Source organism: Drosophila navojoa, chromosome 5 (assembly GCF_054131105.1).
Source record: "Drosophila navojoa isolate 15081-1374.11 chromosome 5, UAZ_NAV_1.0, whole genome shotgun sequence".
Taxonomy (NCBI): domain Eukaryota; kingdom Metazoa; phylum Arthropoda; class Insecta; order Diptera; family Drosophilidae; genus Drosophila; species Drosophila navojoa.
In genome coordinates this window covers 7,378,320-7,403,843 of record NC_142893.1, presented here as the reverse complement: position 1 = coordinate 7,403,843, position 25,524 = coordinate 7,378,320, and the positions used below count along the sequence as shown (strand labels likewise).

Here is a 25,524-nt window from a genome sequence, read left to right as displayed (position 1 = left end):
TTCTATAAATATTACTGCTGAATTAATTATTTATAATATATTTACCAACATTTTAATCTGAATATATGTTAAAAAAAAAAAAAAAAAACCTTTAACAAACAAAAAATATATATTTTGTATATATATTTTATATATTTTTATATTATTTCCATATTTTTTTGTACTGTCAGTTATTCATTTTTCTATAAATATATCTGCTGAATTATTTATTTACTAAAGTACTAACTCTTATATAAACAACTGCTCTCACTCTATCACTCATCTAAACACAATCATTTAATTGCCAGCGAAGGAAGTTCGACATGCAAACGTTTAGGCAACACGCACATACATATGAACCCATCGATATGAGCACAATGGGATTTGATCCATTTTAATCCTTGAATCTATGGCTAAGCATAAAATCCATTTATTTTTGTGTAAAGCAAATCTTGATTATAAAAAGCAACAACAACAACAACAACAGCAGCAGCAAATTGACGCGGCCAAACAAATCAATGTCAAATCAAGTTTTTCTTGCTCAACAATGCAGACAAAGCAAACTCTCATATGAATGGGCAGACAGACAGACTGACAGCTAGACAGAGAAGGAGAGCGTGAGAGAGTGAGAGAGGGCGAGGGAGAGAGAGAGAGCGTGAGAGACAGATAGAGATAGAGCACAGCACAGCAGCTGACCAAGAGCTGATTTCTTCAATAAATTCCCTCCCCACCTGACACTCTCTCTCTCTCTCTCTCTCTCTCTCTCTCTCTCTCTCTCTCTCTCTCTCTCTCTCTCTCTCTCTCTCTCTCTCTCTCGCACACATCTTCGGTGCTCCTCTGATTGTTTGCTGTCTGCGTAATCAAATCAGCTGCCACAGCTTAGTCTTAGACCGGCTGTGGCACATAAATCGCGCTGCCACGCCCACTTGTTGTGAAAAATTTAAGCAATTACACACACACACACACACACACACACACACACACAGACAGCTGTTTCTATGCCAGCCAGGTGCACGTTTTGTTCTTGGCCAATATAAATTTTTGCGTCCTGCACATTAATTAGATTGTCGCCTTCCGAGTTTCAAGCGTTTCCCTCATTGCATTTCGGCCATAAAATATTTTGCGCCTAAAGCGTTTTTAATTAGTTACAGCAAATTCGCTGCTCGCCATTTGTCTCGCTCTCGTTCTCTCCCCCTCCCTCTCCCTCGCTCTGTCTGTGCAAATTGTGCCTAGTTTATAATTGGCTTACGCCGCAGCAAAATTTTCAAATAAGTTTTTCAATTATATTTATAGTTTGACGCGTGGCATTAATTCACAGGCAAATCTCTGGGCCCGATTTTGCTGTTGGCCACGTTAATTTGTTGGCACAGACGCGTCAAGCCGACACAATCTTTAAAATTTATGCCAAAATAAACAGGATTAGGAAGAATGTTGTATAAATACCAAGAAGAGAAATTTTATTTATGGAAAGAAAATTAACATTTTTATGGGCTGCCGAAGGAATTTAAATTTTCCAATATATAAGCTGTATTATTTATTAAATTCTTATGAATAAGAAATCAAATGAGGAGTAGGATAAACTATGCGCAGCTTGACAAGTGTTTAAAAATCTGTCCAATTTGTTATTTATTTTTATTTTTATTTATTTTATTTTTTTATATTTTTGTTAAATTTTTCTTTTTCTTCAAATCCTTTAACATTTCTACTATTGTAAATATTTATATATACATTTAAGTATATTTAAGGCAAGGGTAATGCCAATAAAAAATAAATATTTGCCTAAAAGCTAGCATTTATTTGTCAAGCAAACAAAACTTAAAAAAAAAATAAATAAATAAATAAAAATGTAAATCAAAGAAATTTAATATGCTAAAACGAAAGAAATATATATAAAAAAGATATGAAAAAATAGATGAAAAACTATATTAAAATAAATATAAATAAGAATGGAAACGCAACTCATAATCAAACAAATATGATCCAATTAAAGGAAAGAAAAAAATGGCTTCCCATATATAATATATTCATTTCGGGTAATCAACAAATATTTGCAGTAAAATCAAATGTAAACAAAAATTTAAATTTATATTAACATATTTATTTATGTATAGTATTTTTATACACATAAAATATATACATATTTGCATATAGCATTTTCTTTAACGCTCATAGCCGTGCATCGATTTAATGAACTCAAATTTAAACACAAATTTTAATTATATTGCGCTCAATATTCATTGTAAATAAAAAAAAAAAAAGGAAATGACAGCAACAACAATGAGTTGCCAGCAATACGTGACCAAATGAGCAACACATGAATTTAATTTCTAAACATTATTTACGATGGCAAAATATGAAAAATACAAAAAAAAAAAAAAAAAGACCAAAAAGCAAATGTGAAAGGGGAAAATGCGGTTGACCCCGCAAAATATGTGAGTAAATGTGTTTTTAGGCCATCATTTGGTCATCTATCTAATGCCTTAATTATGTGGTCTATACACAGACACACACACACACACACAAACACACACACAGATAGAGAGAGAGAAATTTTGATTTATAGACTACTACGTCGCCGCCAGAAAAGGACAAAGGACGTCGCAGGTCTCTGGCTTGCGCCTGGGACAGATAACAAATTATTGTATTTCATGCGGCGCTAACATTTCGAAAATAATACCTTTTACTATCCTCAACCCAGACGCTTACTTTTGCATTGTATATTCAACCTACTATTTGATGTTGAAGCAAAAGTTTCGCGTGCTGGGAGCTTAGCTTAGCGTACTTTTCTCTCTTCTGTTCATATTTTGTAGCATATTCATCAACAATAATTGCCTAGCTGAGTTTTTGTTTTCTCTGCCACAAGCCACAAGCCGCGGATCCCTTTTGGCCACTGACACTTCATCATCATCTCTTTAGCTACGGCTTCTGCTTCTGCTTCTGCTCGAGCTCGAGCTTCTTCTTCCTCATCCACACCCAGTTCATTGTGAGACAACCTGTACCCGTCTCCGGCCCAACTCTTGCCACATGCCCTACACTCGGCTCGTTAGCTGAGCATAGAGCGCGTGTTAAGTGCTCTGACTCACGCCAAAGGGATTTGCTGCCAAAGCTATTGATGTTATAAGAGCGATTTTAATCATGCTCAAACATTGATATATAGACTTAAGAATTCTTTAATTGTATAATAAAATAAATATTTTAAAATCAATTCAAGTAAATTCTCTGCATCAACTGGCACCATTAATGTTATTGAAAATGTTATGTTAATACATAATAATATTTATATCTTATATATTTTTCATAAATTAAAATTACTTGAAATATTTTTTAGAAAAGTGCGACGCTTTCAAAGACAAAAAACAATTTGAAAAAAAAAATAAAAACAGTTTGCTGTTCATATATATTTTTTGTATATAAAAAATATATATATATGTATATAATTGTAAAGTTAAAAACTGCAAGCCATTTTCAAGAATTTGTAATTAAAATCAAATTAAAATAGTTCTTAAATAAATAATAAATAAAATATAAATAAATATTTAACCAGGCTTTTAATTTGTTTTCTATTAATTACAAATTAGAAATGAACTAAATTAATTTAAATTAAAAATAAATTAAATCAAATAAACTAACATAATTAAAATTAATAAAAAATATATACTAATAATTTTTTTTAATTTAAAATTATATTTTTATTACATTATAAATTTAAAAATATAAACTAACATATAATTAACTAAAAGAAATAAAATTAATAAAAAAAAATACACAAAAAAATTTTGTATAATTTAAAATTATATATAAAAAACAAAAATAAAGAAGTAATATTAATAAAAGAAATTAATTAAAATTAACTGAAACAAAGACTGAAAAATATAAAATATATGTATATTATCGTGATTTAATTAAATCAGAATATAATCTTTAAAATTATGCAATTAAATTATAATGCTGCACTATTTATTATTAATAAATATTATATAAATAACATGTTTTGATTTTCCCAATTCTATTTCCTTTATAATTAAGGTAGCGTATACACAGTTTCCCCAGTTGCTTTGCCTTTGGCTGCGACTTTTTGTTTTACTTTCAGACAGCGCTCGGGGCTTTATTATTCTTTGGCTGACAATGTCCCATAAGAAGTCGTCAGTTGTGACTGTTTTTGTGTGCCTTTGAGCAGCATGTTGTTTGGTTAGATTATCCAAAGGCCTCCCTGCCGCCCCTGGCACAGCCAGATGCCTCTAAACCGCAAAGGTCGCCACGCATAGCGTTGCAGCTGGTGCTGCGGCTGCTGTTGCGGATTCTGCGGCTGCTGCTACTGTTGTTGTTGTTGTCTTTATTTTATCTTTTTTTTGGTGACTTGTCAAGCACTTGGAATATTTTATAAGAAAAACTTGACCCGCTTTATGCAACAGCAGTTAAAACAATGGACGCGCAAAATTCGCGCCAGCCCACCCACACTTCCGCAAAAAAAAAATGTGTATGTATATATAACATGCCCCAACACAACCAAATACCCACACACAAACACCTCTCCGCTCCGCTCTGCTCTGCTCGCACGTTTCCCCACCCACACAGCACACCTGTATTTCCTCTCAACCACATTCAGTTGTCCCTCTTAAGCTCTTCATCTTGTTCAGCTGCTGTTGCCCCCTTCGCATTGTTTTTATCTTTTTATCATTGTTGGACGTTTGCTCTCGCGATGTTTTCTTTTTGTGGCCCTCATTCCGGCTCTTAATTAAAATTAACATTTTATAAATCCCACTTTAGACGGCATAATTACAAAAATAAAAAAATAAAAATAAAGAAAAATAAAAGAAAACGAAAGTCAGCATTAAAAAATAAGTTGATAAATATTTAAGACTAAAGCTGTTTACAGTTCTTAGTCCAAGTGTCGCTCTCACTCCATGCCACCTCTCCCTCTCCATCCCTCCCACTCTCTCTGTCTCTTTCACACTGTCTCCTTCTCACTCACTCAATTTGCCGTCGGCTCGACTTTCTGAACTTTTGTGACTGCTTTTCGAATTATCCTCAATAAGCTTTAAATTATATTTAAATATTTATTTATTTAGCTTTTCTGTGTGTGCCTGTGCTTTGGTATTTTTTGTCGGTATTTTGTGTTGGTATTTTGTAAGAGGAACAGCACAAAAAGGTCAAATAGTTTAACCTTTTTGTCTGCCAATTTAATTGAGACATTAAATATGAGAAAGGTCTTCGCATTTGCGGTCCCCGCTCATTGTTGAAACGTTGGCCGAGATTAAAATTACATAGCTCTGGCTTATATTTTAATCAAGCATAATAAATCATTTAGCCTTAATACACACACACGCACACGCATACAAACTGAAAAACTAATTTCCACATAATTCTGAAAAAGTTCACTCATATATTTCAATTCAATTTAGTTGCAGGCAAACAGATTAAAAAATTGAATACAACAATTGGTGTTGGTAGAAAAGCTCTATGGGAGACTTGCTTAATAGTAAATATTCTGTTGCATAGTTTTAGGATTTGTGTAAATTAGTGGCTTCAAATATGTTCAAGATAAAAATAGATAAAAATAAAAATAAATCCTTAAAAATCACAAAATTATTATAAATAAGAAAGATTCTTTATTCTTCAAAAAAAAAAAAATTAAAGTAAATTAAAATAAAATAAATAAAAAATCATAGAAATTAAATATACTAAAAGTTGTAGATAATAATCCGTTTAAAATACACACCTCTTTGTCTAACTTTCTGGTGGTCATCAATATCTCTATTACATATTAATAAAAAAAAAAATTTATCATAATCCAAATCTAATTGTTTATAAAATTTCAACTAATCTCAACTTTATTAATTAAAAAAGTCTCAATAACAAAAAAAATCAATGTAAAGGATTCAGCTTTGCTTTAGTTTTAATTGATTTTTTTTCTCTCTCAAACCCAAATTTCATTAAGTTTATGAAGTGCTCTTCACCTGCTTCAGCTTTCGGTTAATCAATAAACTTTCCTTCGCCTTAACGGTAAATGCAGAAACCAATCAAATATTGTCGCCATCTGCATGCCAAATAAATGGTCTCCAATGCCCCAGAGACAAACGTGGGGCAAAGGTCGAATGCCCAAAAAAAAATAACAAGAAGAAGAACCAAAAAAAAACCTAGAAAAAATGAGAAAGTCAGCAGCTGAATATATTTATTTCTCTATTTAACTTTTGCTTCTGGTTTTTGTTTTTGTTTTATTCTAGTGCGATAATTGAATGCATTACTCAGAGCACATAAGAAAAAGAGAGAGAGAGACAGAGACATAGAGTGAAGTTGAGCATAAAATCTCTTACCTTTTAAGGCTCTTTAACACTTTACTGCCCGAGATGTAAATGTTTTGCAGCATATTTTATGCGAAAAGTCATCAAAACTTTTGACAACACCAAACTTTTTGGCTGATTATTGTTGTTGTTCCTTTCGTTGTTGTTGTTGTTGTTGTTGTTGCATTCACTGCATGGACACAAAACTTTTATGCGGCACACTTAGTATTATATTTCACAGTGTTTTCTTTTTTATTTGGCATCAATAGAGAATCAAGATGAGGAGAAAAAATCACTCACACACATGCACACACTCACACCTACACGGCATACACGCACAAACGATCAGATCACTTAGCAAGGCATTCGATGTGTGCCCTCCCTTTGCTGCTGCTGTTGCTATCTCACTCACACAACACACACGACGCGTACAATAAATAATTTGTGGGTGCCCAGCAGCAGTGACGGAGAGACGGTGAAAAAAGTTTTCGTCAAATGCAAATAGCGTAAAGTTACACACACAAAAACAATACAACGAAGTCCGTGGCCGTTGCCGTTAGCGCAACCGTTACCGTTATATTATTATAGTATTAATTCTTATTTCTCGTTCGACTGCGTTTGCGAACCGAACGCGCGCGAGGCTCAATAAGAACTGAGACAGGAGCGAAAGCCAGCGCCAAGCGGCGTAGGTGAAGAACGGTAAACGGCTGGCGCTGTTGTTGCGGTTGTCTTTCAGCCTGTTACTTGTTGTTGCTGTGCCCGTAGTGCTTATCAGAAACAGCTGCGCGCCAAACCTCACAGCAGTTGAAGCGCCAAGCTTTGCCAAAAAGCTTTACAGTGTGCTCAAAAATATTGAGCATGGTAGGATTATGTGAGGGAATTCGATGCATTTTAGGGCAAATGTGATTGACTTAGTAATGTTTAGATGATTCTAACTAAATTTAAAAGTCTTGTTAATAATTAATATAATTTATAAAGTTTTATTTATTTAATTTACTTATTAAATGTATGTAAAAAAGTAAAATATTAAGAAAATAGTTCTTGCAGCAAATTTAAACATGAAAAAAATATAAAATATATAAAAATAAAAATAACCTATTCTATTTGTATTTTCTTATGCCAATAGTCATTCCATAAAGTTCAATTTGTTTACATTCATAAAACTAGGCACCATTACAGTGCTGTCCAAAATAAACAAACCAGCTTAAATATTAATTGATGTCGAAGCGTAAAAGGTGGATCAAAGCTAATTCTTAATGTTCTAGCTGAAGAGTACATACATAAAAGGCTACTTTTAATAGCTAAAAAGCTAAGCCGGCAGCTCTGTCACCGCGGACAGCCAAATGCACTCCATGCCAAATTCAAAGTCAAATTCAATTTGAATGCACTCTACAGCTCAGCTGTCAATCAATATGCTAATATCGTATCGAGAAAATAAGGAAGGCAAATATTTCCATATACATATGTGTGTATAAAAAGTTAACTAATTTATTCATTCAAGGGGAATGTTAAAAAGCTTTGATATATACTAAAATTGTAAATATAAAAAATATAATTAGTTCGTATTATTTTTGGTCCATAATTGTTGGAACTTAAGAGTCCCCTAATAATTCTCAGTGGTGCGCACATAGTTGACGCCCGATGGCATGGAGACCTTGTCGAAGCCCTTGGGGAACAGTTTGTGGGCGTCCGCGTCGGTGACGGAGGGCAGGATCATGACCTTGGTGCCGGGCTACAGTGGGGGTAAGAATAATAAGTTAAGTTCCAAATGCTATATAGTCTAAGAATTATAGACTTACAGTCCAATTGGCGGGCGTGGCAACCACCTTTAGGCGATCGGTCAGCTGCAGCGAGTCAATGGTGCGCAAGATCTCACTAAATAAATTACAGGGTATTAGATAAGCATGCTTAAATTCACTGAAAGCATTCCACGCCACTCACTCAACATTGCGTCCCGTCGACATGGGATAGAACATGGACAGGCGCACCTTATGATCCGGACTGATGATGAAGAGCGCCCGTATGGTCTTGGCCACCTCGGGATCCTGCTTTTGCTCCTCATCAAGCATGCCCAGCGACACGGCCAAATCGCGTGTGGGATCGGCAATGATGGGATATGGAAACTCGCCGGGAATATCCAGACAATACGACTTGATGTCATTCACCCAATCGACATGGGAGTCCAAGGCATCCACCGAATGGGCCAAGCACTTGGTATTGCGCTTGGCAAACTCCGGCTGATGGACAGCGATGCGACCCAGCTCTGTGGTGCACACGGGCGTAAAGTCAGATGGATGCGAGAAGAGCACCACCCAGCTAGAGAGGCAGATATAGTATTTATAAATATGCAATAATATTAACTACTAAACTACTTACGAGTTGCCCTGCCATTCGTAGAAGCTAATGGGACCCTTTGTGGTCTCCGCCTTGAAGTTTGGAACAGTTGCACCCAGACGCATTTTGATTAGTTTTTCTTATTTTATTATTTAAGCGAAGAGCGAATATTCACTTTATTTGTTTCTCGCTGAACTATCGAAGTCAACTGAATGACAACTCGACTGCGCGGCGGCCTTTTATACACACACGCCAAGCACACACACATACATGCAAACGACGCGAGCATCAAAGCAGCAGAGAAGAAGAGCGAGGAGCAAAGAGCGAGAGAACGGATCAACAGCTCACTAAAGCAAAAGCAAAGCTGGCATACAACTGTAATATTCACGTGTGTTTGTGTGTGTAGCTGTTATGCATGCATAGAATTGATTGTTATACACGCTACAATGCTGTAACACAGCTCTGTTATACAGTTGTTTATTTACAGCCCAAGCAATTCAAAATAATAATCACAAATGCAGCTGCTTATATTATATGAATATAATATATACACATTTTATAATAAATAATTACACAAATCGGTTTTAGGTTTAGCTGATGAAATCGGCCAATTGGACAACACTGTTGCCAAGCTAACTCTAAATGTCCGATTGGATAATTCGATACGTAGACCACAAAAATGAAAACAAAAACCGCAACAAAACGTAAACAGAGAACTAAATGGAAGAGCGTAAAAGTTTCTTTGTTAGTATTGGTGATTGGCCTGCGATTTACAATACACTCACACATTTTGCGCTCTTCTCACGCTCTCTATACGAACCGTGTGAAGAGAGCGTCGCTGGCTTTGAGTGTATTGGTAAGCTGCATAGATTTACCAATACTATGAAACACTGACGCTCAGCCAGGGCTAACTGTGTGAGTTCGTATGGGAACTTCGTGGAATTGAGCGCCTAACGAAGAGCGCAACAAGTTGTTTAGCTGTATTAGTGCCGCCCATAGAAAATACCAATACTAAGGTAGTTTTACGCTCAGTTTCGAGGTGTTTTTCTATCGGTGTAAGCATATTCGGATCGCAGTCAAAGTAAAGCCAAACAGATGCCTTCAGGCTGCCATGCAGTTTAGATCATAGAATATAAAGGCAGAAATAATTCTTGAGGATCAAAGAAAATAACTCTAAAATAATATTCATTTCCAGTACAGTTAGTTCATTTTTGTAGTTTTTGTTTCTTTCTCAAAAAGTCTGGAATCTACGACGCAATAAACTTGCTTCCACTTGAAATTCTCGCTGGTTATTTTCCATTCCATATTTGCTTGTCCATAAAAGTCGAAAGCAAAAACAATCAACAACAGGCAATCGCATTTGTATGCCGGACGATAAGAAAGCCGCAGCTAGGAGTGGGGGAGCAGATAGAGCTGCAGCGGAATGGGCCACGTGTTGAGCTAAGCGTATTCAACTGAAGGCCTGTCAAATCTAATGATATTCATACAGGGTGCCTCAGCTGTTTGTTGCAGCTCAAATAAAGGCCATGCATATGGTAGGACTAAGTAAAGTTTTAGCAAACTCCAACTTTATTCAGTTTGCACGAATGCCGGCTAGCAGCTAGGCCGGCCTAGTCTTATCACAGCTATTTGTCCATGAGCCCAGCTGAGCGTCCAAGTGCCTTTGTATTGGTATTTTCTATGGGTTAATCTAATACAGTTAAACATTTTGTTGCGCTCTGCGCCATTCGCTCAATTTCACAAAGTTCCAATTAGCTCTCTCTTACGAACTCACACAGTTAGCCTCGAGCTGAGCGTAACTGTTTCTTAGTATTGGTAAATCTATGCAGCTCACCAACACACTCAAAGCCCGCGACGCTCTCTTCACACAGTTTTCGTATAGAGAGCGGGAGAAGAGCGTGAGATTGTGTGTGAGACTGTGCTGTAAATCGCAGGCCACTCACCAATACTAACAAAGAAACTTTTACGCTCTTCAGGTTTTAAAGAACGTCTGTGGATAAGTCTTTGCCAAAATTTGCTAAACTAATTAAATCTTTGTTATTATTTTCCGTTCTTAGTCACATTTTAGAATTATATTTTATATTTTAAGCAAGCAGTAATATATGTATTTATAGCAAATATTGCCACGTTTACATGGATAAACATTGCTTGCCATCTTCCATATCTTTTTTACCGCTCTCTTTGTCCCCTGGAAAGTGTATAAAAGCGAATGAGTGACGCCTCTCTCGCTTAGACACAAAGCTTAATTCGCTTAAATCTAGATACAATTTTAAAATAAATATAAAATATATATATTAATATACTATACTTTATATAATAGGATCAAATCATGTCTCTCGTTTGCGTTGCCGATTTTGAGCAAAAGGCCAAGGAGCAGCTGGACCAAAATGTTCTGGATTATTATAAGAGTGGCGCTGGGGAGCAGATAACGTGCGGTCTGAACCATGAGGCGTACAAGAGGTAAAACTGGATACGCAATATTATATGCATACTCAAAATATGTATATTCATATTCCATTTCAGATTACGCTTGCGTCCGCGCTGTTTGCGCGATGTTTCCCGGCTGGACATCCGCAGCAAGATTTTGGGTGCGCAGCTCGCTTGGCCCCTGGGCATTGCGCCCACAGCAATGCAGCGGCTGGCGCATTCAGATGGAGAAATCGGCACCGCACGCGCCGCTGGTCAGGCTGGCTCCATCTTCATTCTGAGCACCTTGTCCACCTGCTCCATTGAGGAGGTGGCAGAAGCTGCGCCAGAGACTTGCAAATGGTTTCAGATCTACATCTACAGGAATCGGTGAGTGAATACACATGCAAATATATAAATAAGCCATTTGTAAACCCTTAATCTCTAATCCCTAGCTCCCTCACCGAGCAGCTGATAAGGCGCGCCGAGCTGGCGGGCTTCAAGGCGCTCGTCCTGACCGTGGACATGCCCACCAGTGGCGATCGTCGCGCGGATGCACGCAATCAATTCAGATTTCCGTCGCACTTGAGTTTGGCCAATTTCCAGGATGAGTTCACACAGAAATCCGTGAAGTACGCTGGCTCTGGGCTGAATGCGTACGTGACCAGCCAGTACGATGCGAGCATCACGTGGCAGGATATCAAGTGGCTGCAGCAGCTCACCCAGCTGCCCATCGTGCTGAAGGGCATCCTGACCGCAGAGGATGCCCGATTGGCCCGTGATGCGGGCTGTGCCGGCATCATTGTCTCCAATCATGGCGGACGACAGCTGGACACTGTGCCGGCCACAATCGAGGCGCTGCCCGAGATTGTCGCCGCTGTGGGCAAGGATTTGGTGGTCATGCTCGATGGCGGCATTATGCAGGGCATCGATATATTCAAGGCCCTGGCCCTGGGCGCCCAGGCCGTGTTCATTGGCCGGCCCGCTCTGTGGGGCCTGGCGGTCAACGGGCAGCGTGGCGTCGAACAGCTCCTGAAGATCCTGCGACACGACTTTGAGACCACAATGAAGCTAACCGGCTGCGCCTCACTGAGCCACATACAGCCCTCAATGGTGGTGCATGAATCCAGCTATTGGCAACCCGGACGATTTAAATAGATTTTTGTATTAATAAAATATTTTTAAGTTTATAAAATATACATATTTCCTGATATACATATACAAAGTTTCGTTGTTAGTATTGGTGAGTGGCCTGCGATTTACAATAAAATCCCACGTTTTACGCTCTTCTCTCGCTCTCTATACAAAAACTGTGTGAGAGAGCGTCGCTGGCTTTGAGTGTATTGGTGAGCTGCATAGATTTACCAATACTAAGAAAAAGTTACGCTCAGCTCGAGGCTAACTGTGTGAGTTCATAAGAGAGAGCTTAATGGAATTCGTGAAATTGAGCGAATGGCGCAGAGCGCAACAAAATGTTTAACTGTATTAGATTAACCCATAGAAAATACCAATACCACAATAAAGTTACGCTCAATTTACAGATGCTCTTCTATACGTGTAGAATCATTCGGATCATGGCAGTAGCCTAAAACTGGCGACTTCTTTAGATAGTGCAAGCCCGCCAAGCAGTAAGGATGAAATTTTATGAAGCAATGCGAGACTAACTTAAAAATATATATATGTATGTACTTGAATTGTTGTGTTATACTGGTGTTTAAACGTGTACCGCAATAGAGCAGCCCAATCTATGACACCTGGACAAAGTGCAAACCCATATACTTATATATACTAAATGTATATGTAAATCTATTGTAAATCTATAATCAACTTTAATATACGCATTTCTAAAGCATTTCTCTATCCAACAATATTTTTAAACTTAAAACGCAATAGCTTCAGAGTCGTTTGCATTTCTCTGGTAATTTTCCATCACATTGTTGATTAACAAATGTGTTTGTCAACAACAACAACAAAACAAGTCATAGTCATATTTGTATTCATAGCGCTTCGTGAAGTTATTTGACAAGCGTAGCCGTAGATAAGAACCGGATTTTTAGCCAATAGAGAGAAAACAAGCAGTACCTAACACGTTTACAGTTTAGATCTATTTCAAAGGTTACAATTTGTAGCAAAATGTATTTATACAAGCCAAATATTTATGAAACAGCAACAATTTTTCAAGGTAATTTCAAATTTCACTCACTTTCTCAAAATTTAAATCAATGCGCCTTATCGATAACATTTCTGTTATTGAGCACAGCTGAAATGGTCACTCTTAGCACACGCAGCACGCGTTACAGTTCAATGTCAAATGACATTGGCATTATTAACATACAGTTGGCTACAATTGTCAGAGTCGGTCACACTGCGCTCAATTCGAGGTAAAAATCTTAAACAAAAGTCATTTGTGTGATTTTAAAGTGCACTGAACTTTCGTAAAGGTAACGCAAATTCAATGTTTAATACTCGCAGTCAGTTAACCAAAATGGCATATTAACAAAACAATATCACAAGCAGACCAAATAAACACCAGACCCAACCATTTGCAATGCATTTATTTGGCCACCAGCAAATTTTTTCTGTATGCATGAGTGTGTGTGTGCGTGTGTGTAGACGACGGTGTGTGTGTGTACGCGTCTAGTGGTATGAGTGTGATTAGTGTATGTGTGAACTGTGTGCGGATGTGTGTGTGTGTATATGTGAACTGTGACTGGCTGCTGCTGCTGCTGCTACTAGGGGGAAAACAAAGAAAACTTCAAAAAAGAACGACGTAAAACGCAGTTGAAACGCATTTTGTTAACTGTAAAAGAAAACGTGAAGTGAGCATTTGGCTAATAACGCAATAGTGCTGCAATTTGGTTATTGATTTTTTATTGCATTCGCTGCATGTAGTTGTAGTTTAATTGTTGTTGTTGTGGCTGCAGCTGCTGTTGCTGCTGCAGTTGTTATTGTGTGCGTCGAAGAAAAAGCTGTAAACTGCTGTTATTTTGCTATTGCTATTTACCGTTGCTGTTGTGCATAATATTGTTGTTGCTTGTGTGGGGGCGGGGCGGAGGCAGAAACTGAGGCATGGCCAAAGGACGTTTTGTTTGTTATACTTGTGTATAAACACATACACACACGCACGCACGCACACACATGTTTGTTGCTGTTGTGTTTTGCTGCTTTGCACCTGCATCTATTTGCCTTCCACTTCATGATGCTCCATCCAGCTCACACCCACACTCACACATACCTCATGCCTGCCCATAGCCAGCACACTTTCATTTGTTTTTCTGTTCGTCGCTTTTAATTGCTTCAAATCTCTCTCAGAGTACGACTCCAACAAGAACAACAACAAGCAAACAAACAGAAAGAAACAAGCAACATTAATAGCAAAAATCTGATATATAGAATACAATAATAAAGAACAAACAGTTAAAGCGAAATATGGATTTTGAGCATGCCGATAACGATAACGATAATGAGCATAATCCGAATTTGTCCATGGAAAACAGCAGCGCCAGCAACAGCAGCAGTGGCAGCAACAATAGCAATTTAACAGCAGCCACTGTTAATGCAGCTGCAGTCAGTGGCGGCAGCACAGCTGCAGCTCTGTTATTTAACATAGAGGCTGAGCAAAGGCTCTTAACAGACACTGAACAAGAACAGCAGCAACAGCAACAACAAATTGAGGCTGATGAACATGAGCATTCACCCACTCCTATTCAACAGCAATTACCACAGGCAGACGAATCACGTGTCGAGGCTGAGCAGCAGGAGCAGGCGCAGCAGGAACAGAATCAGGATCAGGTTGAGCAGCAGCAGCAGGAGCAACCGCAGCCGGAGATAATAGAGGCGGACACCATTGCCGATACGATTGACGCAGGCACCATTGATAACGATAACGACGCCGTCGTGGAGCGCATTGACGATTACGACGACGAGGAGGACGAAGGCGGTGACGACGACCTCGAAGCGGAGGAGGAGGAGGTGCTGGAGGAGGAGGAGGCCGCCGTTGAAGTTGACGTTGACGCTGTCGTTGCTGCGCAGCAGCAGGCAGCCGGAACAGCTCCACCACCAGCAGAAAGCGCTGCCGTAGCAGGAACAGGAACAGGAGCTGCAGTAGCAGTAGCATCAGCATCAGGATCCGGATCAGCCAGTGGTCAGCAGCGACTCCATTCTGTTGCCGTTTTGCCCAGCTATTCCACGGCGCGTGCCCCACTGCCACCATTACTGCGTGCGCCGCGTAGCAATCACAACAACAACAGCAGCACTAGCAATAACAACAACAACAATAATACCAGTAACAACAATAATAACAATACCAGCACCAGCAGCAGCAACAACAGCAGCAGCGCCGCAACGAGTTCACGACACACGCGTCACTTCTACAGCAACAACGGCAGCCACTTCAGCAACGAAATGTACGCCGGCGGCCACAAATCGAGCAGCCAGAGAGATGGGCACAGCCAGAGCCACAGTTCATCTCGGTTGGCAGGAGGCAGCGGCGGAGGTGGTGGCGGGAGCGGCACACGAAACGCAAATCAATCGGGCCATCAGGGCGTCGATCCCTTGCGTCTGCTCTATCCGAATGTGAATGAGAACGAGACGCCGCTGCCACGCTGCTGGAATCCACATGACAAGTGCCTCAACATCGGACTCTCGCACAACAATCTGCGTGTCACCTACAAAGGTGAGTGTTGGCCAATTATAACCAAAAAAAACTCATAATTTACAGACAGAGCATAGCATTATGTTAATGAGCTGCTGGAATTGTTAAGATATGTTAATTACAAACATATATGAGAACAGCTTCAGAATTTACACACGGCGTATGACGTCGTAAGTTAGTTTTACGGCTAAAATATATTAATCTTATAATTCACATGCGAAAACAGCTTAAGGATTTACATGCAGAGTGTAACATTATGTTAGCTTTTAGAACTTAAAATATGTTAATTCATGTTAATAGGAAGCTATGTTAACTCAGCTCTTGCACAAGTCCTCCTATGTTATTAACATAACATAGACGTGTTGAAGAATTCAATTGTTTTTAATTGTCGATAAATAAGTTTGACCGCAGTGAGTCATATATATCTGTTAAACATTTTATACTGATCAATTTTTATTGTATATTCATTCATACATATAAGCACTTTTATGTATTTAAAAACAATTCATCCAGTGCATACAAATTAAGCTTAATTAATTGATACAACTTCGAAATACAGTTTATTATTGTATTTGCTGCTACATCTTCCTCTTCCTCTCGCAACGCAGCCAACAGTAATAACAGCTGCTCAAGCTGCCATTTTTGGGCAAAGCAAGTGAAAACGCCAACGCGCTGGTTTCAGTGGCGACCCCACTGCATGCAAGACGCGCGCACACACACTGGTTGTCTCGCTTGCACTTGTGCGAGTGGTGGTAGCTACTGTTTTTGTTTTTTGGCGCCCACTTCTCACACGCTTATTCGCGTTCTGGCAGACGCTTGTGTGAGTGATTGGCAAACAGCTGATTGGCTGCATACACAAGCCACGCGCTGTGAACTGAGGCAATTACAGTGGGCATTCGCTGATGAAAAATTTGTATAAATAATTGTAAATGTAAAATACACAAATGTATTTACAGAAAATATCAGAAGTACTTTACAGTAATGTTTAGCCCATTTTTATAATAGTTTTAAGTAGTGTTGTGCAGTTAATCGTGTCCTCACTGTACTCACATACATTTCGTTGCAGGCGTTGGCAAACAGCACAGCGAGGCAGCTGGCTCTGTGCGCACCGCATACCCAATACCACCGTCCTGTGGCCTATATTACTTTGAGGTGCGCATCATTTCCAAGGGACGTAACGGTTACATGGGCATTGGACTGACCGCTCAGCAGTTTCGTATGAATCGTCTGCCAGGTACGTATTGTGGGAAATAGAGATAGCGAATTCATGTAGCAAACACACTCATCACACCATTTGATTTGTCTGAACAGGTGGGGATAAACAGTCGTATGGCTATCATGGTTACGATGGCAACTCGTTCAGCTCTTCGTGCAATGGGCAGTCGTATGGACCCACTTTCACCACCGGCGATATAATTGGCTGTTGTGTAAATTTTCTGAACAACACTTGTTTCTACACCAAGAACGGCTTCGATCTGGGCATCGCATTTAGAGACTTGCCGGTTCGTAAACATAAATTGACCTTAATTAAATATTATATAACATTAATTAATGCCCTTTGCAGACCAAACTCTATCCGACGGTGGGCCTGCAAACGCCCGGCGAGGAGGTGGATGCCAATTTCGGCCAAGAGCCTTTCAAATTTGATAAAATTGAGGAAATGATGCGAGACATGCGCGCCACCATCTTGCGCAAAATCGACAGATATCCACATCTGCTGGAGACTCCCGAGAATCTAATGAACAGGCGAGCTTGCAAATATTCATATTGATTAGGTATCAAATAAATAATTGATATTTTGTGTTTTCAGGCTGGTCTCCACATATTTGGTGCATAGTGGTTACTGCAAGACTGCGGAGGCCTTCAATGCCTACACACATCAGCCCTTCGACGAGGACTTGGCCTCAATCAAAACACGTCAAAGTGCGTAGCAAAAACTTGGTTTTTAGTAATAGCTGCCAGCAACTGTATTCATAAATTAATTTATGTATATATATATTTGCCATACACCCAAGGCAGCTGTTACTTAGTTCATCTTAATCTTAGCGTGTAGCTAATTCACATAATGTTCTCTTTCAGAGATAATCAAGCTCATACAGACAGGCAAAATGAGTCAGGCCATTGAGAATACGCTACGCGCATATCCGGGCCTCCTCGAGAACAATAAAAATCTTTGGTTTGCACTCAAGTGTCGCCAATTCATTGAGATGATCAATGGCGCTGACATTGAGGTGAGTCACTAAATATTTAAGCACATGCATTATATAAAACCAAGTCAATTTATATTTATCTAGCACGCCAATAACAAAGTGACCGCCACCACACAGACCATGCCCACAAATCAAACGTCAGTCATACAGTCGACCAAGGCGTTCAAGCACAGCAAATCCGGCGGCAATATTAGCGGCAACGGCAGCGGCAATGGCAGCGCCAGCACCAACACCAACACCAACACCAACCAGCCACAAAACAACACTGCGAACTCAGCTGTGATAAAACCAGGCGATAAAACAGATCCCAAAATGTTTGTATTGCAGCTAAAACAAAATAGCCAAAAGAAGTTCTTTTTTAATGCAATATAATATGCTTGGCATTTGCAGCATGATTATTGATGACAACTCCAACAAGTGCCCGGAGCATGATTCAAATAGCATGGATGTGGAAATGGAGCCTTGCAACAGTCACTCCAATGGTGCGTTTCCATTTAGATAACTAACTATTATTAAGTGGGTGTATGGAATGAGTTTAGATTATTATCTAATCGGGGTTAGCCAAAGTGTTTAGCTGATGAAGGGCATATACTACAGCAACATTGTATATTATACAGTTTATTTTAATGAATATATTTTATGTAGTATATGAAACATTGCTGTATATAGCTTTACTGATTGATAATGATTGAATTTTAGAGCCTGAACGAAAGAAGCCAGACAAACGAATTTTAAATTGGCATTGAACTGTAAACTGATTCAAATTCTATTTAAAACTAGTTAAGAGTAGTTGAGGGGTATTTACAAAAAAAAAAAATTATATCTTGATTTCCCATTTTCTATGGAAATTAAGGGTATAAAAAGGCAAACTTAAATGTTCCGCATTAATTCTATCCATTTTTGAGCTGGGCATATAAATTTAACAATATTATAATTGTTAATTAATTGTATGTTATAATTTTTAAGCAGATTCTAGTTCAAAAAAAAGCAAAGCTGAATGCATATTTATGTATAACATAGCTTCAAGAAATGCAAACAAAACTGTAAATTCAAGAAGACATGGAACCGTGACAAGAATTCAAGAAGAAGTCTAAAATTGGGTACTAACAAACTTAGGCAAAGATGTTTAAGAAATATCAATGAAATTTTGTTCAAGAAAACTGTGTTTACTAACCAAAGAAGAAGACGAAATGTGGACGGTAAGAAAAGCTCATACGATTGTAATTTGCCAAAATGTAGAACGGAGATGTCGAAACGAGTTCAATTTGATAATGAGTGTAGATATATACATATATATATATATATATAAAACTTGAATATATTTAAGCTCACATTAATAAACGCTTCATCCATCTATTCAGGCGACTCCTGTTCAAATGGCAATGCCAGTGTAGCACGTAACTCTCTAGATGCCATCGATGAGGAAATGGGTATGAAGAGAATATCCTATCAAATTAAACAATTTTATATTTAATTATTCTTCCCAGATGTAGATGTATCGCCCTCATCGCGCAATTATGGGCGTGTCATTGAGAAGATATTAGAATTCGGCAAGGAACTGTCTAGCATGGGCCAGCAGCTAGAGAAGGAGAACCTCATGACTGAAGAGGAGCGTCAAATGTTGGAGGTGAGAGAGGAACTCAATAGTAACCAAGAGTGAAATGATTTTAAATTTCAATTTTCTAATATATTTAGGATGCATTTAGCTTGATTGCCTACTCAAATCCTTGGTCCAGTCCCTTGGGCTGGCTATTGTGTCCCTCGCGACGTGAGAACGTTTCCACCACGCTCAACTCAGCCATATTAGGTGAGTAAACTCGAGCTGGATCTAATTGCTTAACTAATTTGTGTTCTATCTCTTTGTAGAATCGCTCAATTTTGAGCGTCGGCCACCGCTGGAGTATTTGGTGGCGCATGCGGCTGAGCTATTGAAGCTCATCGGACAGAATTCGTTGGGCGAGGATGCTTTCATTACCATCGACGATGTGTTCCCGCAAAATTGACCCAGTTCGCCGACGCTGCTGAAGATGTTCGAGACCACGCTGACCTTGCCGCGCACCAGCGTGCTAACCGAACCGCTGGGCAGCGTGCCAACCACATCGACGGCCGCTGTGCAAACCACCAAACGGCGGCGACGGCGTCGCAACAAGCGTCGTCGCAAATCGTCCATGTCGAGCAGCGAGGCGACCTCAACCCGAACCTACGATCCCGTCATGACAGCGACCAGCATACGCGGTGGCAATTCAGCTGGTGGTGGTGGTGGTGGTGGCAGTGGTGGTGGTGTTGGCGGTACAGCACGTCGTGGTCGCCATCGAGGCGTCAGCAGCAGTTCCGCATCAGCAACAGCTGTGGCAGCAGCGGCAGCGGCAGCAGCAGCAGCATCGGCATCAGCATCGGCAGCGGGTTCGGCAGCATCATCATCGGCCATGAGCGGTGGCAGCAGCCCGGCGCTATTTGTGGATCCGCACGACTTCTTCGAGACGCTCGACTAGATTAGGATAAAGATTAACGAAAACGATCTGTGTAATCTGCATCTCTATCTGTATCTGTAGTAGGTTAATTCTGTTGTTACTTTACCACTTTTTTTACACGCATCAACTGTGCGCCTATTTAAGTCCTTCTTTTAACTGATGCCGCGATAATTCATGCAATAATTGTGTTTCTGATTTAGCGAGATTTTTAAATGCAAAACAAAACAAAACTAAAAACAAAAAACAAACGTTTTACAACATATTTTTTATATACATTAGCCTTTCGGATATAAGTAAAAAATGGAAAACCGCAAAAAAAACAAACAACAAACAACAATTATGTGTAATATTATTCTTATGTATAATTAAAATTTATAATTGAAGTCCCCTAATCGGAAATTAACTGGCTAAAGTCGATTGTGTTTGTATTGTTTAAAACCAAAATAATGTTTACTTCTTTATTATTATTTAATTTAAATGGAGCTCTTTTTAAAATATTTAAAACAAATAATAAAACCTGTTCATTTAAATTTAAAACTAGAGTTTAAAGAAATTTAATCGCTTGAATCAACTGCTAATTAACGATATATAGATATATAAAGCTAAACAATTGTGAACAATTCAAATAAAATAGAATTCATTAACTTAATGTGTGATCGATTTAAGAGATCGAATCAATCCGACTTCTATATATGTACGAAAATATTTGGGGCGCAATAGCAAGAGAATATAAATTTCGATCAATTTTTCAAAAAGTGCAAGTTTTAACTGTAATAATTCGCAACTAAAGTGAAACTTATTCGATAAGCATATACATTCAGACATCGTTTATATATATATAATATAATAATATATATACATACATATATATATATATTATCATATCTGTATTACATGAAAATTATAAAGAAAAGACAAGAAATTGAATTTTCCTTTAGTTTTTGCTTTAACACAGAATTGATTTAAGAACATTTATAATATGCAGCATTGCTTAATAGCTTATAGATACTTGATTATATAATAGGAATTTACAAGTCCGGCTGCCTGATGCGCTGCACACGTTCCGTATTTTTGACATGTTGCTTCAACAACTTCATGACATCCGTATCGTATTCCGGCGGCGTTGGCTTCGTATTTGTTGCCCAATAATAGATATCCCAATCGTTGCTTACGCCATTGATGAGCTGATCGTATTGAGCCGTCTCCTCGGCATCGAAGTCCTTCAGGTATTTGGCCACGAAAGTGCTCAGGAGCAAATCATTCTCCAGCATTCCGCGTTTACGCGATTGATATAGGAGTCTGGCAGATGAAAATTGATTAATTTTTTGAACTATACTTGTAGTATAATCTACACACCTTTGCTTGCGTGTCTCAAGCGGCTCATCGGGTCTGATGGGATACTCTGGCACTGGTAAATGGGGCGATTCTTCGTAATCAATTATTTCCGGCGGAGTTGAGTACTCGATCTTGTCGGGCACATTTTGTTTGCCGCTCATGCAGCGTGTGGGTGAGACCAGTAAGCGGCGCACAGATGCAGAGTTCTAAGAGAGGCTATACTTATCTACTTTTTTCGTTAAATTAATTTATAACTTACCAAAACTTGACGTAACATTTTAGTTGTTTTTCTTAAATTCACAAACACGCAATTGCGGTCAGCTGTTTGTTGCCAGGGCTGCAGCAATGCATGCAACTCTTGTGTCAACAGCGAAATGGTAGCAAGGAAAGTCTGTTATTAACAGTTATCATTTAATTTGACTTAAATATCTACCAGAAGTACTTATAAGCTCTTAAATTTAGGTCTTTTTAAAATTTACAATAGCATTCAGTTGCAGTTTAACAAGTGTATATTCCGCAATATTGGTCTCATTTGAATTCCAACTGTTACACCAATAAGAAAGTTAACAGTGCTGCTAATTAGCAGAGTGATGCCACATACAGCGCGCGAAATGTAAACAAAGTGCATGGAGCTAGTGGTCTGGCAATGCCAGATTCAGTTTGAAAGAGACAGCGAGAGGCAGCAAAAGTGTGTTACAAGTTTTTGCACACCCGAAATATTCCAATTAAATTAGAATTAATGCAATTTGAAAGCAAAGTGCTAGTGCTGAACATTGTGCAACGGGTAATTGTGAAATCTAATGTGTTATCAATTTTCAAAAATGCCATGCAATTAAATCTATAAGAAACTGAAAAGCCAACAAGCAAACGGGCGGAACAAGAGGGTGGCCTCCGTGCTGCGCTGCTCTGCTCTGCTCAGTTCAGTTCTGCTCTGCTCTGCTCAGTTCGTGTGTGCAAGTGTTGTGTGTATACGCTGGCGCTGGAAACTAGGCGGTGGTAAAATGTAAAGCCGAAAAAAAAGAACGAAACGAAGAAAATTGCGCTCACGCTGCTCGCCCTGGCGGTGGGTGGGAGAATGTGTGTATGCGTATGAAAGTGTGTGTGTGTGTGAAGAGTGCGTGTGCGTGTGCGTGAGAGCGCGAGCGCGAGCGTGTGAGCAGCGCGGCATGAAACTACTAAATGGAAATTTATACAAGCGCCTAAAACACCACCCCCAAGCAACCACCCAACTATAAAAACCGAAAAACGCGACGCACCCACGCAAAAGCCGCATAAAAAAAACTAAATGTTTCCCCATCGAGTCGCAACAAAACGCAGCATCATCATCAAAATGGGCCAAAGGAGGCGCGGCGACTGGCAGATCGTCTCCAGTGTGACCACGCGTCGTCTTAGCCGGCTATGGCCAGCCGTTTAACACATTTTTTTTGCGCCCACGCCCACATCTTGCAGACACTCACACACACATATATGTATGTACATATACAACATATATGTATATATTACATATACAGAAAAAGCAGGACCTGGCCACACCATGCACAATATTTCCCAAAAACATGATAAATTGCCAAAAAGGCGGAAATTTTTTCGCTCTCCATTTCATATGTTTTTTTTTCGTAGTAAATTTCAATAGCATTTTCTGATTAGATAAATGGAATTGATGAACATCTATATAGATACAAATATATATGTATCTATATTTAGTATATTACATATTTTCCATTCAAGCCATATGTAAATTGGTTAGAGCAGTGCCTGCTGCTTGCTCTCATTGCTGTTGTTGTTGTTGCTGTCCGCTGATAACAGCGTAATACAACAACAACAAAAGCGCAGTTCAATTATAGCTGCACGCGCCCTATTGGACAGACAGACAGTGGCGGCCATAAAATTAGGCGCACTTGTCAAGTAGTTATCTCAATGCCGGTGCGTGGCTGTGGCTGTGTATCTGTGCGTATGTGTGTGTGTGTGTGTGTGTGTGTGACTCATTGGTCATTGAGTTGGTGTTGTTTTTGTTGCTGCTGTCACTTCCCGTGGCCGAACGGCTGAACGCTCAGTTATTATTGTTTATGCAGAACAAAAATCCAATTGGATGCTGCGCACCATTTCCCTTAAACGAATTAAAATATATAATAAATAAATAAATAATACCTCCGTTTGCAGTGTGTATATTTGTAATTTTAAGCATTTTGTAAATAAGACAAAACCAAAATAAATAACTAAAATAAAAGCTGCGCACTTGCTGTCCACCCAATAAGAAGAGATCCCCTTAACATAACTGACAAGTGCTGCCAAAGCCACAACAAAAGAAACAACACAAAATCAACCAATAAGCAAATAATATAAGCTAAACGCAACAAAGTCTAACAAAATGGGCTGCACTACATCGGCTGAAGAGCGCGCTGCCATACAACGTTCCAAACAAATCGAGAAGAATCTGAAAGAGGATGGCATTCAAGCGGCAAAGGACATTAAACTTTTGCTACTCGGTAAGTGCAATTTACAACAATTTATAACAATAACAACAATAATATATAATATAAGAATAACATAATGCAATCATATTTCCACTCACAACTTTCGCCCAGGAAGTCGTCGCTGTGCGTCGTTTCCCTCCTATGTTTTTTCCAAACAAAATAAGAGACAGAAAAAAAAAGAAAAAAGAATGCAAAAGCAAACAATATCATCATCTTCTTCTTCTTCTTCTCTTTGATACCTACATAAATGGAATTTCTTTATCAGTTGCGAGTTGCAAAGTGCACTTGAGTTGTTTAAAGTTCCTCTTCCTCTACTGCCGCTATCCCCCTCTCTATCTCGCACTACTGCAGGCTCAATTACTTTAAGGCCCAGGCACAGTGGTGTGTGTGTGTGTCTGTATGTGTGTCGGCCGTGAAGGTTTTATGGCTGAGAGATAGCATATGTTTTGTTATTAAATGAATGTAAACGGAAACGGCCCATTTTTGATAAATATTAATTTTATTGCCTTACCTTAACATTAAATAAATATATATTTTGAAGAAGAAATTTAGTTGGAATATGTATTTTCGATAAGGTTTTATTATTCCTCCTACTTTACCCAAACTAAATATTTCAAATTCTTTACCTTTTGCCAAATTAAACATTTAAAATACTTTTCCTGTCAATGACTGGCTTTATTCTTGGCCAATAAACTTTGGAGCTGTCAATGACAAGAAACTAAGCCAAAAAATAAAGAATAAATAAATAAATAAAATAAATATAAAAAACACAGCAGGAAAAGTTAAACGTAACTCAAGGCTGATGCATCATCATCCAGTGGCATGATAATTTATTCTTAGCGTGTGTTGCTGTTGTTGTTGTTTGTATTTGTTGCCTTGGCCACGCAACAAAAACGACCAAAAAGTATATAGTATGAGCCGAAAAAGAAACAACAATTGGGTCAAATGCGATGCTTGCATGTCATCCCATTGTCCGGCTCTCGTTTTCGTTTCTCACTCTCAGCTCCAAAACTCATCATTCCCATTTTCTTTGCTCATTTTCGCTCGAGCTGTTGTTGCTGTTTGCTATTGTATTTGTTGTTGTCTCTTCTTCTTCTTGTTCATGTTTTCTGGCCAGATTCAAGTGCTCATACATTATGCATTGCAGTCAAGTTTTCGACTAATGACAGCTGACAAATCGACGGGCATTTAGCGCAATGCATTTTTAAGTGCACTTAGACCACGGTGCAACAGTTGCAACTACAGCAGAGCGTGCCCGCGTGTATGTGTGTGTGTGTGTGTGTTTGTGTGTTTGTCTATGCAACAGACGCATCGCTGTTAAAGATGCGGCAGGCTCAAGTATGCGCCTTTGCCTATAAACAACAGCTACACTGAGAGAAA

General features: G+C 38.9%; 6 protein-coding genes and 1 long non-coding RNA gene across 10 annotated transcripts in view; 4 read left to right on the top strand and 3 right to left on the bottom strand.

Moving 5' to 3' along the window:
• Positions 1-7,718: 7,718 nt before the first annotated feature.
• On the bottom strand, positions 7,719-8,814 carry LOC108655195 (peroxiredoxin-6). Its single transcript, XM_018106928.3, has 4 exons — positions 8,637-8,814; positions 8,202-8,576; positions 8,060-8,135; positions 7,719-7,992 (listed from the first exon to the last, which is right to left on the bottom strand). Exons 1-4 carry the CDS (start codon positions 8,717-8,719, stop codon positions 7,864-7,866), a joined length of 663 nt encoding a protein of 220 aa, XP_017962417.1. The 5' UTR covers positions 8,720-8,814; the 3' UTR covers positions 7,719-7,863.
• A 2,036-nt stretch (positions 8,815-10,850) lies between these two features.
• Positions 10,851-12,165, top strand: LOC108652996 (uncharacterized). Its single transcript, XM_018103218.3, has 3 exons — positions 10,851-11,054; positions 11,118-11,390; positions 11,456-12,165. The coding sequence occupies exons 1-3, from the start codon at positions 10,924-10,926 to the stop codon at positions 12,156-12,158; spliced, it is 1,107 nt and encodes a 368-aa protein (XP_017958707.1). The 5' UTR covers positions 10,851-10,923; the 3' UTR covers positions 12,159-12,165.
• A 1,141-nt stretch (positions 12,166-13,306) lies between these two features.
• On the top strand, positions 13,307-20,149 carry LOC108653367 (Ran-binding protein M). Of its 3 annotated transcripts, none has more exons than XM_089261303.1 (13): positions 13,308-13,441; positions 14,313-15,675; positions 16,721-16,888; positions 16,966-17,156; positions 17,219-17,400; positions 17,465-17,577; positions 17,734-17,885; positions 17,949-18,178; positions 18,255-18,346; positions 19,226-19,294; positions 19,358-19,491; positions 19,560-19,671; positions 19,731-20,149. In XM_089261303.1, the coding sequence occupies exons 2-13, from the start codon at positions 14,430-14,432 to the stop codon at positions 19,865-19,867; spliced, it is 2,826 nt and encodes a 941-aa protein (XP_089117429.1). In that variant the 5' UTR covers positions 13,308-13,441; positions 14,313-14,429; the 3' UTR covers positions 19,868-20,149. The 3 variants fall into 3 exon arrangements, with proteins under 3 accessions (XP_089117430.1, XP_089117429.1, XP_089117427.1); XM_089261301.1 differs by having other exon boundaries at positions 19,352-19,491; XM_089261304.1 differs by lacking the exons at positions 19,226-19,294; positions 19,358-19,491; positions 19,560-19,671; positions 19,731-20,149 and adding an exon at positions 18,834-18,973 and having other exon boundaries at positions 13,307-13,441.
• LOC149090995 (uncharacterized) lies at positions 19,892-20,984 on the top strand. Its single transcript, XM_089261317.1, has one exon. The coding sequence runs from the start codon at positions 19,892-19,894 to the stop codon at positions 20,354-20,356; it is 465 nt and encodes a 154-aa protein (XP_089117443.1). The 3' UTR covers positions 20,357-20,984.
• A 273-nt stretch (positions 20,985-21,257) lies between these two features.
• On the bottom strand, positions 21,258-22,061 carry LOC108653377 (succinate dehydrogenase assembly factor 2-A, mitochondrial). The gene is made up of 3 exons (XM_018103813.3): positions 21,930-22,061; positions 21,692-21,876; positions 21,258-21,634 (listed from the first exon to the last, which is right to left on the bottom strand). The coding sequence occupies exons 1-3, from the start codon at positions 21,945-21,947 to the stop codon at positions 21,364-21,366; spliced, it is 474 nt and encodes a 157-aa protein (XP_017959302.1). The 5' UTR covers positions 21,948-22,061; the 3' UTR covers positions 21,258-21,363.
• Positions 22,062-22,301: 240 nt separating this feature from the next.
• The window catches only part of Galphao (G protein alpha o subunit), a 38,066-nt gene continuing 34,843 nt past the window's right edge, over positions 22,302-25,524 (top strand). The window contains exons 1-2 of one of the 2 annotated variants that reach the window (XM_018103808.3): positions 22,302-22,454; positions 23,831-24,156. In XM_018103808.3, coding sequence (XP_017959297.1) covers positions 24,039-24,156 — 118 coding nt within the window. In that variant the 5' untranslated portion in view covers positions 22,302-22,454; positions 23,831-24,038. Of the gene's footprint in view, positions 22,455-22,575; positions 22,674-23,830; positions 24,157-25,524 lie in introns of those variants that run through there. The other variant, XM_089261312.1, reaches the window with a different exon arrangement.
• On the bottom strand, positions 23,783-24,714 carry LOC149090994 (uncharacterized). Its single transcript, XR_016196962.1, has 2 exons — positions 24,388-24,714; positions 23,783-24,283 (listed from the first exon to the last, which is right to left on the bottom strand). It is a non-coding gene; the product is annotated as an uncharacterized LOC149090994 (long non-coding RNA).

Excerpts from the sequence above, each read along its gene's own strand:
- LOC108652996 (XM_018103218.3), top strand. The coding sequence starts at position 10,924 with ATGTCTCTCGTTTGCGTTGCCGATTTTGAGCAAAAGGCCAAGGAGCAG. Across the intron at positions 11,055-11,117 it reads AACCATGAGGCGTACAAGAG|ATTACGCTTGCGTCCGCGCT; the intron begins GTAAAACTGGAT and ends ATTCCATTTCAG. Across the intron at positions 11,391-11,455 it reads ATCTACATCTACAGGAATCG|CTCCCTCACCGAGCAGCTGA; the intron begins GTGAGTGAATAC and ends TCTAATCCCTAG.
- LOC108655195 (XM_018106928.3), bottom strand. The coding sequence starts at position 8,719 with ATGCGTCTGGGTGCAACTGTTCCAAACTTCAAGGCGGAGACCACAAAG. Across the intron at positions 8,577-8,636 it reads TACGAATGGCAGGGCAACTC|CTGGGTGGTGCTCTTCTCGC; the intron begins GTAAGTAGTTTA and ends CTGCCTCTCTAG. Across the intron at positions 8,136-8,201 it reads TCGACGGGACGCAATGTTGA|TGAGATCTTGCGCACCATTG; the intron begins GTGAGTGGCGTG and ends TAATTTATTTAG.
- LOC149090995 (XM_089261317.1), top strand. The coding sequence starts at position 19,892 with ATGTTCGAGACCACGCTGACCTTGCCGCGCACCAGCGTGCTAACCGAA.
- LOC108653367 (XM_089261301.1), top strand. The coding sequence starts at position 14,430 with ATGGATTTTGAGCATGCCGATAACGATAACGATAATGAGCATAATCCG. Across the intron at positions 16,889-16,965 it reads TCGTATGAATCGTCTGCCAG|GTGGGGATAAACAGTCGTAT; the intron begins GTACGTATTGTG and ends TTGTCTGAACAG. Across the intron at positions 17,886-17,948 it reads TCAATGGCGCTGACATTGAG|CACGCCAATAACAAAGTGAC; the intron begins GTGAGTCACTAA and ends ATATTTATCTAG.
- LOC108653377 (XM_018103813.3), bottom strand. Across the intron at positions 21,635-21,691 it reads CTTGAGACACGCAAGCAAAG|ACTCCTATATCAATCGCGTA; the intron begins GTGTGTAGATTA and ends TTCATCTGCCAG.